The sequence below is a fragment of the Culex pipiens genome, chromosome 2 (assembly GCF_016801865.2).
Source record: "Culex pipiens pallens isolate TS chromosome 2, TS_CPP_V2, whole genome shotgun sequence".
Taxonomy (NCBI): domain Eukaryota; kingdom Metazoa; phylum Arthropoda; class Insecta; order Diptera; family Culicidae; genus Culex; species Culex pipiens.
In genome coordinates, this window is record NC_068938.1 from 184,156,001 (window position 1) to 184,174,155 (window position 18,155).

Here is an 18,155-nt window from a genome sequence, read left to right on the forward strand (position 1 = left end):
GCCAAAATTGTATGGAGACTTGTATGGGTGAACCAATGACACAAAATAGCATATTTGGTCATAGGGAAGGCCCCCACAAAGTTTGAGCCAAATCAAAAAATACAAATAAAATCCATTTCCGGTTTTGGTAGAGAATTGCTCATTTATTTGACCTTAAAATGGCTGTAACTTCTGATTTTTAAGTCCAAATTTACTCGTCAAAAAATCAAAATGTTTTTTTAGAGCTTTAAAGTGCCCCGAATATCACTTTTCTTTAAAACTGAACCCTAAAGTGCTACGTTAAAACATGATTTTTGAAGGTTTGCTCAGGTGCTTTTTTCAAATTTGAAAGCGTAGATTACGAGATAAAATTTCGGTGTCTTGGACAAAGTGGCTTGGATTGGCAAGCCCAACAAGTTTTTAGAAGACACAAAAATCCCTACAAATATTCCTGAAAAGTTAGATTTTCCAAATCACCCTAATCCTGAACCACCCTAATTTACAACCAAATCAAAAATTGTCCTTTTAATTTGAAATAACTCTTCTGAAAACATGAAAGCTCAAAATTTCACCATTTTTCGGAAATTCCATTTTCCACAAAATTTTGCGATCTGGACCAATTTCTGAGAAATAAAAAAAAGTGAAATATTGTTAATGGGAAATTTATGGAAATTCATAGGACGGGAAATTAAACGCTCTATTTCGCTTAAGGGGTTACATACATGTAGAAAATCACCAAATTTCATGTCACAGAAAATTTATTTAATCCACTAAAAATATGATTTTCAATCACTCCTGATAGTTTTATGAAGATATTACATGATTAAACTGAGTAAGAGACGATTTAAGATCAAAATTTTGCCATGCGCAAAGCGGACTGTCAAACTTTGTAAGCGTTTTTCTCAAAACACCGAGTTGATTTACCGGTGCCACGATATCTCGAGATGGGGTGAACCAAATTGGCTGAAATTTGAGGTGAAGACTCCCAAGATATATCCTGTGTGCATGACGAAGCCCGATTTTTAAATTTTGCTTTTTTTTAAAATACAAAAATGAAATACTGACGATTGTTTATATGAAAAACATAAAAGTATTTGTATTTTTTTTAAATAAACTTTTTGAAAATCGTCCTTCTTCATGCACACGGGAATAGTTTGATCAGTCTTCACCAAAATTTTGAGCCGATTTGGTCAAGGCAGTGTTGAGATAACGTGGCACCCGTTTTTTGAAACTGCTAACATCAAATAGCTATAACTCGGCAACGGTACAACCAAATGGCTTCAAATTTGTTTTGTTAGTAGATGAAAATGTATATTTTAATTCCCTGAAAACAGATTAAAAAAAAAGTTCAAATGTGTGCTCAACCAACATCTGACATTTTTACCCCTTAAGGAACAGGAGAACATGAAACAGTCACATCTACGTTTTATTCCCAAAATTTCAATTTTTCCTTGATACCCCTGAAGACTCCTAAAGGAAGTCGATAAAAAATACATAGCGATTTTTAATGTTTAATCAAGTTTAGGGACCATTCATAAACCATGTCACATGTCACTTGTAAAAAATTGCAGCAATAAAAATTGTGCGATCAAAAATAATAATTTTAAGACCGGAAATCTTTAAAAATTCATTAGTTATTCTATCATTGAATCATTTTTTAAAATCGCCAAATTTGTATTAATTTTGCTGTCATTTTTTACCAGACACACAATTTGACTCCTCAAGACTACTTTTAAAGAGATAAATCAAATTTCCTGCAATTAAAAAAACCAAATTGTGGCTTTTTTATTTTTCTAAATCGAGTCGACTAACAAATTTTCAGATCGATCCGTCAAACGTTATGCAAAACTTGTTTATATCGTAAGAACTATATTTCTTGATCGTTTCGTATTTGGAAATTCAACCTTTCTTCGCGGATGTCCTCTAAATCTCAACTCGTGCGTAGCAAACTAACACCACCGGAACTGGAAACGCACGCTCACAACAACACACAACAGACTAGAAGTAAGATTTAGCTAAAAATTCAAACAACAAGAAAAAGGAGAGCTAGATAAATCGTTTACTATTTTGACTGAATCGTCAATTTCAACACACACATACTAAGATATGAAAGTTAATTTCCAATGAGAGTGTGAGAAATTTTAATTCGATTGTATTTTGTTGTTGTTTTTTTTTTGTTTGTAAAAATCTCTGATACTAAGAAAGAGGTGCCTCATGCTGCTAAGTGCGAAAAGTATAAGCGAATTAGTTTAAAATACTAAGGATTGACAGTTTGAAAGAACGAATAAAAAAACGTCTGATATTTTGTTGGGTACTTTCAATGGAATGTCAAACAATAGTGTCCATTTGTATAAATATCTGTGGATGGAGGTGAATCTCAATTTGATTAAATCCAATTGTGGTATGATCTAATGTTCAATTGATGACTTTATCTAAGAAGAACTCATGCATTTAAAGAACTACATCTAATTAGTTTAAAATTCGTAAAATGATACAATACACTAGAAGAAAAGTTTAAAATTTGAACTAGAAAACACCGAGAGTTTAAAGAAGAAAATCTGTAACTATTTAAGCACTCTAGGTAACTAAAGCAAACTAAAACTGGAAAAAAGTATCAGTTTTTGCAAAGCTTTTTTTTTTGTTCATTTCAGGGAGCCGTGAGTGTGTGTTTGTGTGTATGTGTGTGTGAGAGAGAGAGTGTGTAGTACATACTTATAAAAATGGACACAATTCGTGCTTCGCAATATTATTACTGGTGCGGACTAAATTTTGGACTTTGACAACACGGGAATTGGTCACTTTACTGTTGGTGGGATTTGGGGTGTAATTTTCAAGAAAAGAAAAATCGTTCAAAACGGACTCAAAATGCTACCTAAAGTTGCAATTGGATTGAAAATGAAGAAAAAATAAATTGTTGGATTAAAATTAAGTGAAAAAGATTCAAAATTGATAAAAATGACACAGAATAAGAAAAGATACAAAAATTAATCGTGATTTTATTTTCTTCGTAAAATAACAACAAAAGTGAAGAAAGTTTGAAAACAAAACGAAAAAGTTCGGGGGAAAAAATGTTTGTTCAATTTGTTTGCACTTACGAGAGGTCTTCCCCAGTACCAAGATTTGACTCGTTGCGTTAAACCACCTAAATGCGATCGTAATCCATCTAAGTAGCTCCCCTGTAAGATTTTCGTTTACACACACATTTATGGAGATAGGCACCGACAAAAATTTATAGAGTTTTTGTTAAGTTTGTTACAATAGAGGTAAGAAAACACAAATGGTTGGTTGGTTAGAGGGGAAGAGAAGGGATTGGAATTTCAAAAAGGGATGAACAAAGAATGTCGCTAAAACTAGAGTTTTCATCTAATTTGGAATGGATCTACTAAAAAATCTAGTAAAAAATCAACATTTAACATGGTAACAACTAAAGTAAAAGTCCTATTCTAGCTTGATTTGGAATAAATGAAAATCTAAATCTAGCCTTTGGAAAGAAGTAGGATTCTAACTCTATAACTTTGAATTTTAAATAATAGCTCTATGTTGTTCTGGACTTGATAAAACAAATAAACACTACAATTTTTTAAACCTTCGACAGTTTCACTACTTTGTATATTTTCTCATGAAATAGTTTCCTCAAATGAGTTCTGCTGTAGGTGTTACTATCATATGCACGGTCTTTGCTTTCAAAACAATCAACAGTCCCTGACAAATGCTTTACTGAAGCATCTGATTTTCCTACTCTCATTGTTGTTGTGTGTTATCTGATCGTTCTATTGTCAGCACTGGATATTTCAACCAAACAAACAAATGTGTGTGTGTTTTTTTCAGTTCTCGAAGGAAACTTAAAATCAATATGTTCAATTATAAATCAGAGACCAATCAAATCATATAAAATCGGTTTGACACAGAAAAATAAAACACTTGCAAAGCACGAATCAGTTTGCTTACCTGGTCCTAGTTTTGGAAGGTGGGCATGAAAGTAACGGAACGGTGTTAGTTTTTGTAATTTAGTAGCAGTATAGCTGAAAGATACAGTTCAAAATAGCCAGTAAAAGAAATATTACATAAATCATTGATGATGAGGATTATCATTTACAGACATTTCATCAGATTTTGATAAACTGTTCCTTCTATTCAATTATTTGGCAACGTTATAAAATGTGTTGTATTTACAGAAAGCGAAGTGATATCATCTGATATTGATTCAGTATTGGAATCATTGAGACACAAATTTAATAGATAGTTTGTCTCTTTACCTTTGATTTTTTCCTATCAAGTCAGGTACATTCATCCCACATAGGGCAGTGTTGGGAAAAGGTATACACTATGACGATACTAAATTTTTTATCTAAAAAGCTCATATTTGGGGTTTCGACTTGTTCGAGGGTAAATTTCATGCGTTTGCAAAAATAAAGTGAAAAATTGAGTAAGTTATTGATAAAAGTCCCTTTTCGGCCGTTTTGATCTAATGTTTGAAATATACAACATAAGGTTTACTTAACTTCAGGTTCAAGATATCTTTGAAATAATTCAACTTGTTTTTAGCCTTGCTAACCATTAAATAATTTTTGAAATTCCTTTTCTTCAATTTTTTTACCATCCGTTAAAAAAAATGCGGTGCAAAGATACGCACTATATTTTGTATAGATTTTTTTTTTATGAAAAAATTGAAACACTCTGGATAACTTTAATATTATATTATAGTATTGGCTCAAAATCACTGATTAAAAGTATTTCTACCGAAATCTGACTTAAAATTAAAACTTAGGCAAAAATATAATGGTTTTTAAACCTTTAATTTGAACTTTAGTTACATAAGTACTACTTTGTTCAAGTAACTCAAATACTAAAAATTCCACTTTTTTATAATATGGGTATCAAATGATCGAGATTTTTTCACATATTTCGAAAGCAAGTAAAGCTATATTTTTTTGTGAAATACTAAAATTGTCACAAAACTACGCATTTTCGAAAAAAAAACCCGTTTTTTAACAATTTTGGTATCAAATGATCGAGTTTTTATTAAAACTTGTAAAAGTGATAGCGCTTTTTCTTAAATACTGATTTTTTTCTCAAAACTAGAATACTACAAATTTCAGTTTTTTTACAATACAAGTATAAAATGATCGGAAATTTTTCATACATTTGGATAGCCTGAATATTTTTTTAAATAGGTACTTTTAGATTTCAAAAAACCAAGCCTTTTCTAGAAAAAAAAACTTAGTTTTCTAAAAATATACCGTAAACCGGGACGACTTTGACAGGATTTCAATTAAACAACTGGTAGGGTTTGTCTTAAGATTATTTTTTATAACATGTTCTGGGATAGCCCACAAGATCCATTCACCATTTTTGAAAAAAAAGTTCTTCAATAGTGTTTAACAAAATAGTTACGTAAAAAATTATAAGTTTGAATTCTGGGTTGACTTTGATAGTCACAGTTTTCTTGTTAAAATCAGATTTAATATGGGAAAAACTGCAGATTCAATATGTCGATTTTGTCAATTCGAAACTGAAACATCAGAGCACTTGCTATGCAATTGCGGTGCCTTGATTCAAAGTAGAATTTCAATTATTGGGAAAGGGGTCTTACAGCCCTCCGATATAACTAGGTTCCGTCTCGGCAGGGTCATAGACTTCATCAAAAACGTCGACCCTAACTGGGACAAAACGCAGTAAAAAGGAGCCGCCTATCACCGTTCCATGGTGCTGGGTCAACCTGATTTTGCTATAAAAAAAATAGTCATACCACAATATTATTATAATTGGTCGCAGTGGTTTCAAGGCTCTACAAAAAAAAACTAACTTAATCCACCTATGTGCTTACAGCCTTCCTCACTTATTACCAACAATGGCTGATATAATGGAATTGTACAAAAATTTCATCTATTTTTATGATCCGGAATAAAACAGTACATAAATATCACTTAAGTGGCCATATCTCGAGACAGGGTTGCCAGATCTTTGATGTTTTAGACTCGTTGGAAAGGTCTTTTGATAACCCAACCAACGATGGGTTGGATGGTGGATCCGAACATAGTTTACATACATTTAAGTGAGATCCGGCATCCAAAAAGTACATCAATATCACATAAGTGGGCATATCTCGAGACAGGGTTGCCAGATCTTCAATGTTTTGGACTCGTTGGAAAGGTCTTTTCATAACCTAACCAACGATGGGTCGGATGATGGACCTGGACATCGTTTACATACATTTAAGTGAGATCCGGCCTCCAAAAAGTACATCAATATCACTTAAGTGGGCATATCTCGAGACAGGGTTGCCAGATCTTCAATGATTAAGGCTCGTTGATAACCTAACCAACGATGGGTCGGATGATGGACCCGGACATAGTTTACATACATTTAAGTGAGATCCGGATATATGTGAAAACACATTTTTATACATAACTTTTGATCTACTTATCGAAACTTCAATCTGTATAAAACTCAATCTATGGGACCCTAAACCAAGTCGAATGCAACAGGTTCGGGTCAAATCGGTTCAGCCAGTGCCGAGAAACATGAGCTAGTTTGTTGGTCACATACATACATGCACACACACATACACACAGACATTTGTTCAGTTTTCGATTCTGAGTCGATATGTATACATGAAGGTGGGTCTACGACGTTTTTATGCAAAGTTCATTTTTAAAGCAGGATTATAGCCTTACCTCAGTGAAGAAGGCAAAAGTGTTCAAACTTTATTTTTACGTTAAATGTTCCATTACTTAGGTTGCTAATATAGTTATCAAGAAACAAAAAATCAATGTTTGTATTTAGTTAACTAAGTTTATAAGCTTTTTAACTAAATACATATAATTTTTTTGAAAAATTATTCAGAAGTCAGAATTTTGTCTGCAATTTGTAAAAAAACTAGTTTTGTTTATGAAATTATCGATTAATATTGCAAAAAAAAAAACGGAATTAGAAGCAAAAATCAAAAGTATTCCCATTTTTAATGACATTTGTTCTACTGAAAATGCATAGAAATTGGAAGATTTTTTTGAATTATGTTTCAAAAACACATCATATTTATTATTTACAAACTAATTTTACCATCACCTAATGGAAAATTCCGAAAATGCATTCCGTTTTCCGATTCAAACTTATGTTCATTGAGAAAATCATGACACTTTGAGAAGATTGAAATAATGCAATTCATGACCATTTTAATAGTTATAGTTAACTAACTTTTTAATCTTTTCAAAATGTAATGAAAAGTTCTTTGAACCTTTCTCTACCACGGTCAGTATGATTGAATTCCATTCTGTACGTAATTAATTTGTAGGGGCAGGGGGGGCAGAATGGCCCATGGGGGCAGAATGGGCCACCCTTGGTTTTGGGCTTTAGAATGGATTTAGACCAACTGTAAGGCACCGAAAACGACGTTTGAATTCATTGTATTTTTCGAATTATGAGCAAAAATGTAAATTTGTCTACAAAACCACGCTAATGCTGTTTATTTCGAGATTCTTAAATAAGCTTTCTCGAAAGTAAGATTGTTTGAAAAAGTTTGTTCAATGTTTAGAATGTAACCAGGAGCTATTACGAAGATAATCAAACAACAACGGAACCTTGAAATCATGTCGAGGCTTGGTGGTGGAAGTGTTAAATTAAAATCCACTTGGGGCAGAATGGACCACCCTTTTCCTGCCTTATAAAAACAATCAAAAGTTATGAAATTTGAGCTAAATGGATTATTTCACTCCTGGTTGCTTCACAAATCAAGTTTAATGCAACATTAGTTGATTTTTTAGTTGTTTTGATGCATATTTGTAAAAATAGTGTCTTATTTAAACATATTAAAACTATTTTCAAAAATGTTTGTTTTGGTAAGTGACTATTTTCTTCAAAGTGGTCTAACTTCATAACTATATTAGAAAGGTCCCTTTAATTATTAATTATCTCCTTTCAACGTTTTATTAGACAAAATGGCTTGTTTTCTAAGCTGGCCCATTCTGCCCCGCATCCAGTACAGTAGCCGAAAAAAACTTGTTTTTTAAAGTGGCTCAAAAATAGTTTTAAGCTAAAAATTTTCATCAACCAAGTATACAACATTGAAGGGAACATCTCAAAGCATAAGCCTACTCTACTGAGTTCATAAATTTGTATGTTTTTCTATGGTTTTTGGCGCATTTTACTTAGGCGGGCCGTTCTGCCCTTCCTGCCCCTACTCTTCATTTTGCGGAAAAATCTCAAACCTATCTAAGTCACCCCGTTTTACGGTAGAATTTTATAATTTATAATCATATTGTTTCTATCGACATGTATGAAAATTCTAAAAAAAGCGAACATGCGTTCAGTATTTCACAAAAAAATATTGCTATCGAAATGATTGATAAATTTTGAAAAAAAAAAAATTACACAAACTGTAAAAAAATATTTATTTATTCGAAAATACGTAGATTTGACAGTTGAGAAAATAAGTTTCAACTATCGAAATTTATGAAAATAATCTCGATTATTTGACAATATTTTGTTATAATTTTCGAAAAATGGCATTTTTAAAACACAGAAAAATAGTAGTTTATGCAACAAGTTGCAAAAAAAGGATTTTTTCAGCACGAGTCGTACATTTATCCAACGAGGTTCACCGAGTTGGATAAATACGACGAGTGTTGAAAAAATCAAGCTTTGCAACGAGTTCCATACAATATTTTTTGCAATTCCAAAAAACACACACTGAGTGAAATTTTATGTCAATTTTTCATGTATATTGTCAATAAATCGTTTAAATCAAAAAAATGTTGAAAAGTGTTACTTTTCGAAACAAGTGCTGAAAAGTTCAACTTTAGAACTTTTCAGCATTTATTTTGAAAAGTGTTGCTATTCGATTCTTTTATTTTTGGTACAGAAAAGTAGGCTATTTCATCGTTCAAGAATGACAGGAAAAGTAAGTAGTTTCACGACGGAATTGCAAAAACGTATTTTTGAGAATTTATTTTTATGTTATTATATTTGCCATACCAAAGCACTAAAATTGTTGACTTAAATAAAATTTAATATTTTAGTTATGTATCCCTATTTTACATTTATTATCAAAATTTTTATTTTTCATTATTTGTCTTGAATAGAGATCAAACATGTTTGTTTAAACGTTTAAAACTGTGACCTTTTCATAAAATCTTACTTGGTTTCTTACAGACCACCTTTTGGTTAATGTCACCTTTTTGAAATACACACCAACATAAAATCTTACCGAGTCATAATCCGCCCTCGATAGCTGAGTCTCGCTGCCTCTCCTAAGTCGTGTCGGATCGTTAAAATCCTGAAATTTAAAGATTAAGATGGAAGAGAAAAAAGAAAACGGAAATGATTTGTTAGCATTTTATTCATAGTCCATAATATAAAATGTGTTGGCAAAATTATCCCCAAAACGTGTATTTCGTGTAGTGTTGATATTTTTTGGCGGAAGGTGTTTCAAAAATCTTGTGAATTTTATATGAAGTATAAAACCCTGTGATTGAATGTTGTTTCTAAATAAGTATGGAAGACAAATTGACTCCAAAATTACGACTTTATCTGCTCTAAATGATCCTTTCTAAAACATTGACGCACATCGATCTATCTAAAGTTGTATCTGAAATGTGTGTTCTTGTTTTCGGGATGATCTGGGTGACTGTCTGGTGTAACTTTGTGATGTTTGTGATAAGTTCGCTTTTTATTACGCTATTTCACCAGAACCAAAATGGGGTGGGTGGTCCACGCGCCCAGTCGTCTGTGGGCGGGAAACCCTTCCGTCTGTCTCAAAATCACCTTGTTCTTCAACTGTTTGACAACATCGCTAGACGAGGAGGAAATTTTGTGGCGGTTCGGGTTGTGCAGCGGGTTCAACCCGGCAATGCCCCCCGGTGGGGAGGTGGCCGACGTGCCGCCAAACCGGCTCGGCGTTCCGCCCAGATCGGCCAGGTGGCTCTGGGAGGTGTTGAGGTGGCGCGTCGGGTGGTGGTGGAGAATCGGTCCGGCCGACATGGGACGGTACGGCAGTGGGGCCGGCGGGCTGAGTTGAGAGGGGGTCGGATGGGAGGAGTGGGGGAGGTCAGTAATGTTAAGTTGAAAGAAAGTAAAAAAGAAAACGTTTCTAGTGCCGGCTTGAACTGATGATCAGCTATTGTTCTGTTCACAATAACTTTTCAGTGGAAGACAATTGTTCAGTAAAGGACAATTGTCCAGTGAGCAACCATAGTTCAGTGAACAACAGTTCTTCAAAGAACAACCGTTGTTCATGGAACAATAAATGATCAAGGAACAACGACTGTTCCAGGAACAATGATTGTTCCAGGATCAACTTTTGTTCAAGTAACAATGATTGTTCAAGGAATAACGATTGTTCAAGAAACAACGATTGTTCAAGGAACAATGACTGTTCAAGAAACAACGGTTGTTCAAGAACAACGATTGTTCAAGAAACAATGATTGTTCAAGGAACAATGATTGTTCAAGGAACAACGGTTGTTCAAGGAACAAAGATTGTTCAAGGAACAACGGTTGTTCAAGAAATAACGATTGTTCAAGCAACAACGGTAGTTCAGGGAACAATGATTGTTCAAGGAATAACGATTGTTCAAGGAACAACGGTTGTTCAAGAAATAACGATTGTTCAAGGAACAACGGTTTTCAAGGAACAAAGATTGTTCAAGGAACAATTATTGTTAAATAAACAATTATTGTTAAATGAACAACGATTGTTCAAGGAACAACGATTGCTCGGAGAACAAGTTTGCTAAGCGAACAACAATTGTTCAAGGAACAAAAACTGTTCATCAATCTTCAAACTAGCACCAAAAATCAAAACAAACGAAAATCCTATCAAGTCCGCGAGTTCTACCGATTGCGAATGTCGGGCAGCGGGCCCGTCCCGGCTTGGGCCGCCATTCCGCCGTGGTCACCGGCACCGGTGGCTTCGATCACTTCCAGATCCGTGTCCGACACCTGCAACAAACACAAAACAACACAAATGGACACGGGCTCAAATTTACTGCACGGCGACTTCCATTGAAAATGCCGCTGCCGCTGCACTTCTACGGATTTCGGGAATTTTAGGGGAGAGTGGTCAACGTTTTGATGCGATTTTCTTTTGAGTGTTTGCTGATTTTTTTTGGGATTTTTCATTTTTGAAGGGTGGAGAGTCCGAAAAAGGGTGGCGATATCTACTAATAGCTTGAACAAATCTCTACGTAGTTCAGTTACGATAAGCATTCCCATTCCGGCTAAGAGAGGTGAGGTTGGTTTTTTTTATTCGTGTAATTTTATACTGTACAGGAACCGTTTCTTCAAATGGTAGGTTATTTACATCAATAAAAACGATTTATTGTTTCGAGAAGCAAACGAGTTCAGCCAGCAGCAAAGTTACAGCATTAGCAAAAAGATTTTTTTTTTCGAAAAAAAGTGTTCTACACGTGTTGCACAAAAATTTAACAGTTGAAGAAAAAAGTGAGGTTAGGGTAACGAGAGTGAGCAAAAAACGGCACTTTGATGCAGTTGCAAAAAAACACGCACACACGGTGTGACACGGTTGCAGATATTAAACGATTTTTAGCGCAAAACACGAGCAGAGAAAAAAGAGAGAGTAAAGGTGAAGGCGAATTAGTGAAGAAGAGAGAGAAAGGTAGAGCGAATTATCTTTCTTTATTGTTATAATATTCCTACAAAAAGCGAACGAGCGTAATTCTTTGTTTTTCAAAGAGTGTAAACTTGCGTGAGTAGTGAGTGTGGATTATTTTATGTGTATTTTTTATGGTGGTATCTACTGTGCGAGTGTGTGTTTATTTTCTAAAAAGCTAGTGTTCATACAATACTATGTTGAATACCCTTGCTTACCTAAGACCTTTAAAATATCATACATTTTCAAATTTCTCTAAGAGAGACACCCTAGTGTAGACTAGCCAAACTAACTACACGATGAAATCTTTCATTCTAGTTTGGTGAGCTTTTTTCATTTGGAATCATGGAATCTTATTGGATTTTTTGTGAGCAGTGTGTATGAGCTCCATGACTTAGGAGCGGCCGTGGCTGACTGGTTACGGTGTTCGCTTTGTAAGCGAATGGTCCTGGGTTCGATACCCATCTGCTCCCAACGAGAAAGTATAGGAATTATAAATCTTGAAACTCTGCACATGAACGAAAAAAATCAAAGTCGCTCGAGTCGGGGTTCGATCCCCCGTCCTTTGGATTGGTAAGCAAAAATGCTTACCACTAGGCCATCACGGCTTGGTGAGCTATGACTGGAATTAGGAATACTGTTACTATCAACTATATACGCGCTGGGTCCTTGTCCATTTGACAAGGGTTCGGAAGTTCTAAATAACGTTTGAACCCGATTGGTGCAAACGTTCTTCAGGGCGGGGCTTGTCGATAAAGCTGAAGTACCTCACGCTCGGCTAGCCAGCGTAGAAATGGGTCACCGAAGCTCGGCAGAGCTAACACCTTCCAAATGCCTATGCGAGTTATTTGCATGTATAGAATGTAGATCTAAAAATACATGGAAACAACTCAATTTGTAAGAAGTGACCGCGTGGTCCCGTTTGGTTGGTTGCACACACACACACAGTGTGTATGAGCTCCATGACTGGAATTTCTGTTACATTCTAATTGAAACTCCAATGCGATGTAAATTCACTCATCACCCGGTGCCTGTCATTCCCGTTACAGTTTATATGGAAATCCAATAAGAATGTATCAGAAAAATCAGGCATCGGGTCCTGACTGATATTAACATCATTCCCATATTTTTGTGATAGAAGGTACTCATAAAATATGCTTTCCTGTCAATATTTATCAAAAATTTCAAGAAATATGATCGTCCTTCTTGATTAATTTTTGTAATGATTTACTTATTTCTCGTAGACTCATCATCATCATGAATTTATAATAACTGACTTCTTTTTCATGATATCTTTTTGACAGATAATAAGTTTATGTAACAAGTTGCAAAAAAAACAATATCTTCAGCACGAGTCATTTATTTATTCTAAGAAGATTACCGAGGTGAATTTATACGACAATTGCTAAAAAATCAAGTTGGACAAGGTTGGATAAAAAATTTCCAAAAAAGAATAGTGTAGTTATTTTTTTAAGGAATTCAATTTTTTTTTTCAGCGAAAGACACTAATTGAAAGAAATAAAACCCATATTATTACCTACACATGGCTTTAATTCAGAACGGTGCAAAAAATTCACAAAAATACTTTTTGATTCCTTATTTCATTTTACATCCAAAATGATTTTGGAGGATTTTTCTGATGAATTATTAAATAATAAACATAAATAAAAAAAACGGAACATCCGTCCACGCGATAGCTTTTTGATTACTGAAAGATAGATTTTTGAAACTTCAAACCATTTTTTAAAGCCTAATCAATCATCTTTCATTTGCGACTAAGACAGGTCAGTTCGGTTTAAATAGCGTGGAGTTATAATTTTTTTTAAATGTGTTTGTTTTTTTGCAAAAAAAAAAAACAAAAATGAAAATTTGTCGGACCAACGCATAGTCTAAATGGCAAAACGAAACAATACGGGACTAATTAGGGAAAGGTGGGGCTAGACGACCATAAGGGGCAAGAGGAACAATCGCTCGTACGGCCGTAATTTTTACCATTTTAATTATATCCAGTATGGGGAATTGTTGCTAGCAATGCAATTAGCTGATTCTACTACCACATAACCGCCAAAACGACGTAAGCACCAGGGGGCATAAGATTGAATAAAGTTTTTTTTTCAAAACCTTAGTTTTCTTATATTTTTTTAAAGGACAAAATGAGGCTTAGGGTTCGTTTTAAAGCTCATTTTACCAAAATGCTAATTTTCCTAAATCAGTAGTATTCCTACCAATGACTTGCACCTATTATAGATTATGATTAAACTTTTGGTTATTTTTGTTGAGAGCTTTTAAAAAATCTTGTTCAGGTGGGGCAAGTGTACCATATGGATTTTTGGTATGAAAAAAATTACGAATTACTTTAACAACATATTTACATAAATACATAAAAGTACTTAAAAACTGTTGTTAAAAAAATTTCCTCTCAAAATATAGAAAAACTATGAATTTATTTATAATTTTCTTTTCGCAAAAACGATCAAATTTCTAGTAAAATATTATTATTTAATCTAAAAATGAAAGAAACGTTTCAAATACATTCTATTCTGATGTATCTAAGTGATAACAGTTAAATTGTAAGAAAATTAACATGTTGTTTCATGCATTGTTCCTCTTGTCCCAACGGGTTGTTCGTCTTGCCCCACTAGTTGAGTAGAACGTACGGAAAATCAAAAAAATTAAAATCATTTTTTACATTAAAAACCGGAATTTTTGAAAATTTGTTCTATCAAAGTCTTATTCAAGACCTGGAATAAGATGATTATAACAAAAATCCGACAAATTTTTTAACGTTTTTAATGAGTTATAACGAGCATTTTCTTAGCTTGTTACACTTGCCCCACTTTCCCCTACTTCGGCCAAGGAACCTTGTTTGAATTGTAGAAAACAATGGGCAAGATTCATAACCAATTATCGATTTGGTGACATTGGTAAAGGACTGTGAAGAAAAATAGTAATATAATTAAAGCTATGTATTCACTACGGTGGTCCAAATCAGGGATTTCTCGGGGCTACTTTTGGAATCAAAGATTGGCCCATCACCAGGTTAAATTTCAAATTTGAGCTCATTCTGGCCACGAAAATCCCACCCTCTAATCGCTTGATGTTTATATGGAAAATCGTCAAAATATATGGAGAAAAGAAACTGTTTTACTTTTTTACCACCTCAAAATTTGAATCAGAATGTAAAAAAACTCAAACTCTAAATATTCAAAATACATGTCTTAATGCAAATCAAATTTTGAAATCAAAGATGGTTTTATTTGTGCAACAAAAACTATTCATAGATTCCATTTAGTTATTGAATTGGCTCAAAATTGCATGGGACATTCAAAAATACTATATTTAACTAGATCTTCCCATGACTTGCATTCAAATATTATATCGAAATTTATAAATTCAACCAAAACAAATCTATTCTGAAAAATCAACAATGCTGAGCCACCCTAGTAGTTATGCCGTAGACATAACCAGAATGGCGATGAATAACGTAGCTCAGGTTAGTTTAGTTGATATCGAATGATACTGGAAAAAATAAACTATTTATCAGGTTATGTGTTTTATTTAACTTTTCCATCTTTAATCTTAAATCTTCAGCCCTTTGGAAACTTGAAGTTCACATCTGTGTTTTACACGGAGAAAAAAGAGTTCCCAAAATCGTGAACAAGCGTTCATGAAAATGGGAACCTCGAACAAAATGTTCAAATCCCATGGTACGATTTTGAAAAACGTACCATGAAATTTGAACACTTTGTTCGAGGTTCCCATTTTCATGAACGCTTGTTCACGATTTTGGGAACTCTTTTTTCTCCGTGTAGAAGGGTACTTTCAGCGGAAATTTAAAGTCTTTCAGAAATTTATAGTTCACGTTCGTGATAGAGAATTTTTTTTTAAAGTTCCTACAAACAAATAAAACACAATAGCTAATAGGACTTAAAAAAAACAAACTCTTTACATATTTGAAAAATTAGCTTAACTTTTAAAAAATCCTAATAATTTTAAGTCGCTGCAAAATTGTATGAAAAAGCATGCATTTTTCAAATAAGTATTGTAAACCCATTCTCCAGATATGAATAAGAATAAAAATAGTTTTTTTTTAAATTAAATGGTTTAAGAGTTATAAATGACACAATGAATACCCCTAATGTGATGTTTTTAAAAAGATTTCAAATCAAAATTACAATATAATCTCTCTAATCACAATTCGCCACACATGACATTGGTTCTGCTGCAGCATAAATCCACCACACCACCACTACTTGTAACAATCGATGGTATTTCCTCTCCAGCAAGATGAAATGGGCTGATAAATTATGTTGAATGAACCATGTCCACTACGCACACTGGACCGTCCAGCGCCAGCAGCATCGGGGAAAAACTGCATCCCAACTCCGGACTCCGGGGGTGTTTTTCATAATGGATTTCGTCGTGGATAAATTATGACCAGGATTAGCGATTTTTTTCCATCCCCCACCAACAAAAGAATCGAGTTTTTCGTGCTACCAAAATGAGGGTCTCTCAACGACGACCAAAAAGGCCGGATGACGCATTGCTGACCAAAGTGTACGAAACAAGTTCGGGGTTTGGTTTATCACTAATCTTGTCAGTCGTGGATGGTGTGACTCTGTTTGCACCTCCCACCCGGATTCTTTTGTCTCAATGGATGTTGTCGACTTTTTTGTGTCTTTCCTCTTTTCTACGTTCCGAAGTCGGAGAAAAACAAATAAAACGATGGTTTGAGGATCCGAAATAATTGTTATCACGAACGAAAATGAGGAAGAACGGCAGAAAAAAGATCACCGAACAAGTAAAAATAAGTTGACTAACTTGATTGAACTTTGGAGGCACTGCACTGCTTGAACGAGATATGGCCCAGCAGGTTGCCTCTCTTACTGGGCGCCGATAGAGCTGACGAAGCGTTTTTGTTATTAAAAGTAGCTTTGAACAGTGATTTGAAATCTGTTTTCGAGGAATATTAAGACGATTACCAAGTTATGATGGTTGTTTGACATCGATTACAAAAATAACATTTTAATGGCAGACTATTTCATTTCTTCTTTTTTTATCTGAGTAATTCTCAATGATTTTGCATTTTGCTCGAAATTTTAAATTTTTTATTTGAATGAAACATTTCTCAAATAAACATGTTAATATTCGAAAACCTGTATCTTGAGAAGAGAATTTCTGATCGATTTGGTGTCTTCAATAAACTTGTAGGTTATGATAAGGGCTTTCCTTCGAGCAATTCCAGCACAAATCAGGAATTCTGGTACTTTTATACCTGACCCTCTCCGATTTCAATGAAACTTTGTAGACATGTTATCCTAGGCCTATATAAGCCATTTTTTGTGTATATAGAGCCAATAGTACTCGAAAATAACATTTGAGGAGGGCGTAAGGTATTTAAATATTTTTGTATTTTGTAATTTAAAAATTACTGTATCTCGAAGCAGTTGCGTCGTATCAAAAAATGGACAAAGACAAACTTGTAGGAAATTGGACGGGCTTTCTGAATATACTGAAACAAAAATACACGCCACATCTATGAGATTTTTTGGTTTTTAAGTCTAAAACTTAAATTTAAAGGTGATGTCACGATTTTTTTTCGACAAACTAATGGGAAATTGGACGAGCTTTCCGGTAAAAATATTTACGAGACTGAAAAACCAAGTCTGTCATAAAGAAATTGCCAAAAACCACAAAAAAACCCGTTTTTTCAACACTTTTATTTTTAAAACCGCTGTATCTTCCCAAGGATTGGACATAGGACAATTGTCAATATGGAGACTTTAATGTAAAATTGTCTGGAGAATCGATTCCCACTACTGGTTTTTAAAAATTTTGACGGTTAGAACACTTTTCAAAAAACAGTTTTAGTAAATGATTTTTGTATTTTTTTAGGAGGGACATACCATCCTGCATTTTTCGTCAGTCTTTTGGTAACATTTTAGGCTATTTCCTCAAAAGTTTTGAACGAAAAAAAAATCGTGACATCACCTTTAAATTTAAGTTTTAGACTTAAAAATCAAAAAAATTTCCTAGATGTGGCGTGCATTTTTGTTTCAGTATATTCAGAAAGCTCGTCCAATTTCCTACAAGTTTGTCTTTGTCCACTTTTTGATACGACGCAACTGCTTCAAGATACAGTAATTTTTAAATTACAAAATACAAAAATATTTAAATACCTTACGCCCTCCTCAAATGTTATTTTCGAGTACTATTGGCTCCATATACACAAAAATGGCTTATATATGCCTAGGATAACATGTCTACAAAGTTTCATTGAAATCGGAGAGGGTCGAGTACAAAAGTACCAGAAAAATTCCTGATTTGAGCTGGAATTGCTAATTCTACTAAACCCGAGCAAGCCACGGGTAATCGACTTCTTATCCTAGACTCTTTAGATTGTCTGTAATTACTATTGGCTATAAGAAAAATGTAAAAAAAGTAATTACAAAAGCCGACACGGCCCTAACCAGGTCCCCGCACCAAAATGGACCTAATAGAAATAATTTTCCTAAAAAATATATGGCAAAAAGTTGGTGCACGAAAAGAAATCCCGTCATTTTTATTC

The 18,155-nt window shown here is 34.0% G+C and overlaps 1 protein-coding gene across 12 annotated transcripts in view; it reads right to left on the reverse strand.

Annotated features, from left to right (window-relative positions):
• LOC120415418 (whirlin) overlaps nt 1–18,155 on the reverse strand; it is a 242,413-nt gene that overhangs the window by 14,693 nt on the left and 209,565 nt on the right. For 9 of the 12 annotated variants that reach the window (XM_052709136.1, XM_052709135.1, XM_052709134.1 and 6 more), the window contains exons 13-15: nt 10,814–10,917; nt 9,742–9,985; nt 9,185–9,253 (exon numbers count right to left, since the gene is read on the reverse strand). The exons of 1 other annotated variant lie outside the window; for it this stretch is intronic. In XM_052709136.1, the coding sequence (XP_052565096.1) occupies nt 9,185–9,253; nt 9,742–9,985; nt 10,814–10,917 (417 nt within the window). Of the gene's footprint in view, nt 1–3,074; nt 3,156–3,927; nt 3,934–9,184; nt 9,254–9,741; nt 9,986–10,813; nt 10,918–18,155 lie in introns of all 12 variants that reach the window. 2 more of the 12 variants (XM_052709139.1, XM_052709137.1) reach the window with 2 other exon arrangements.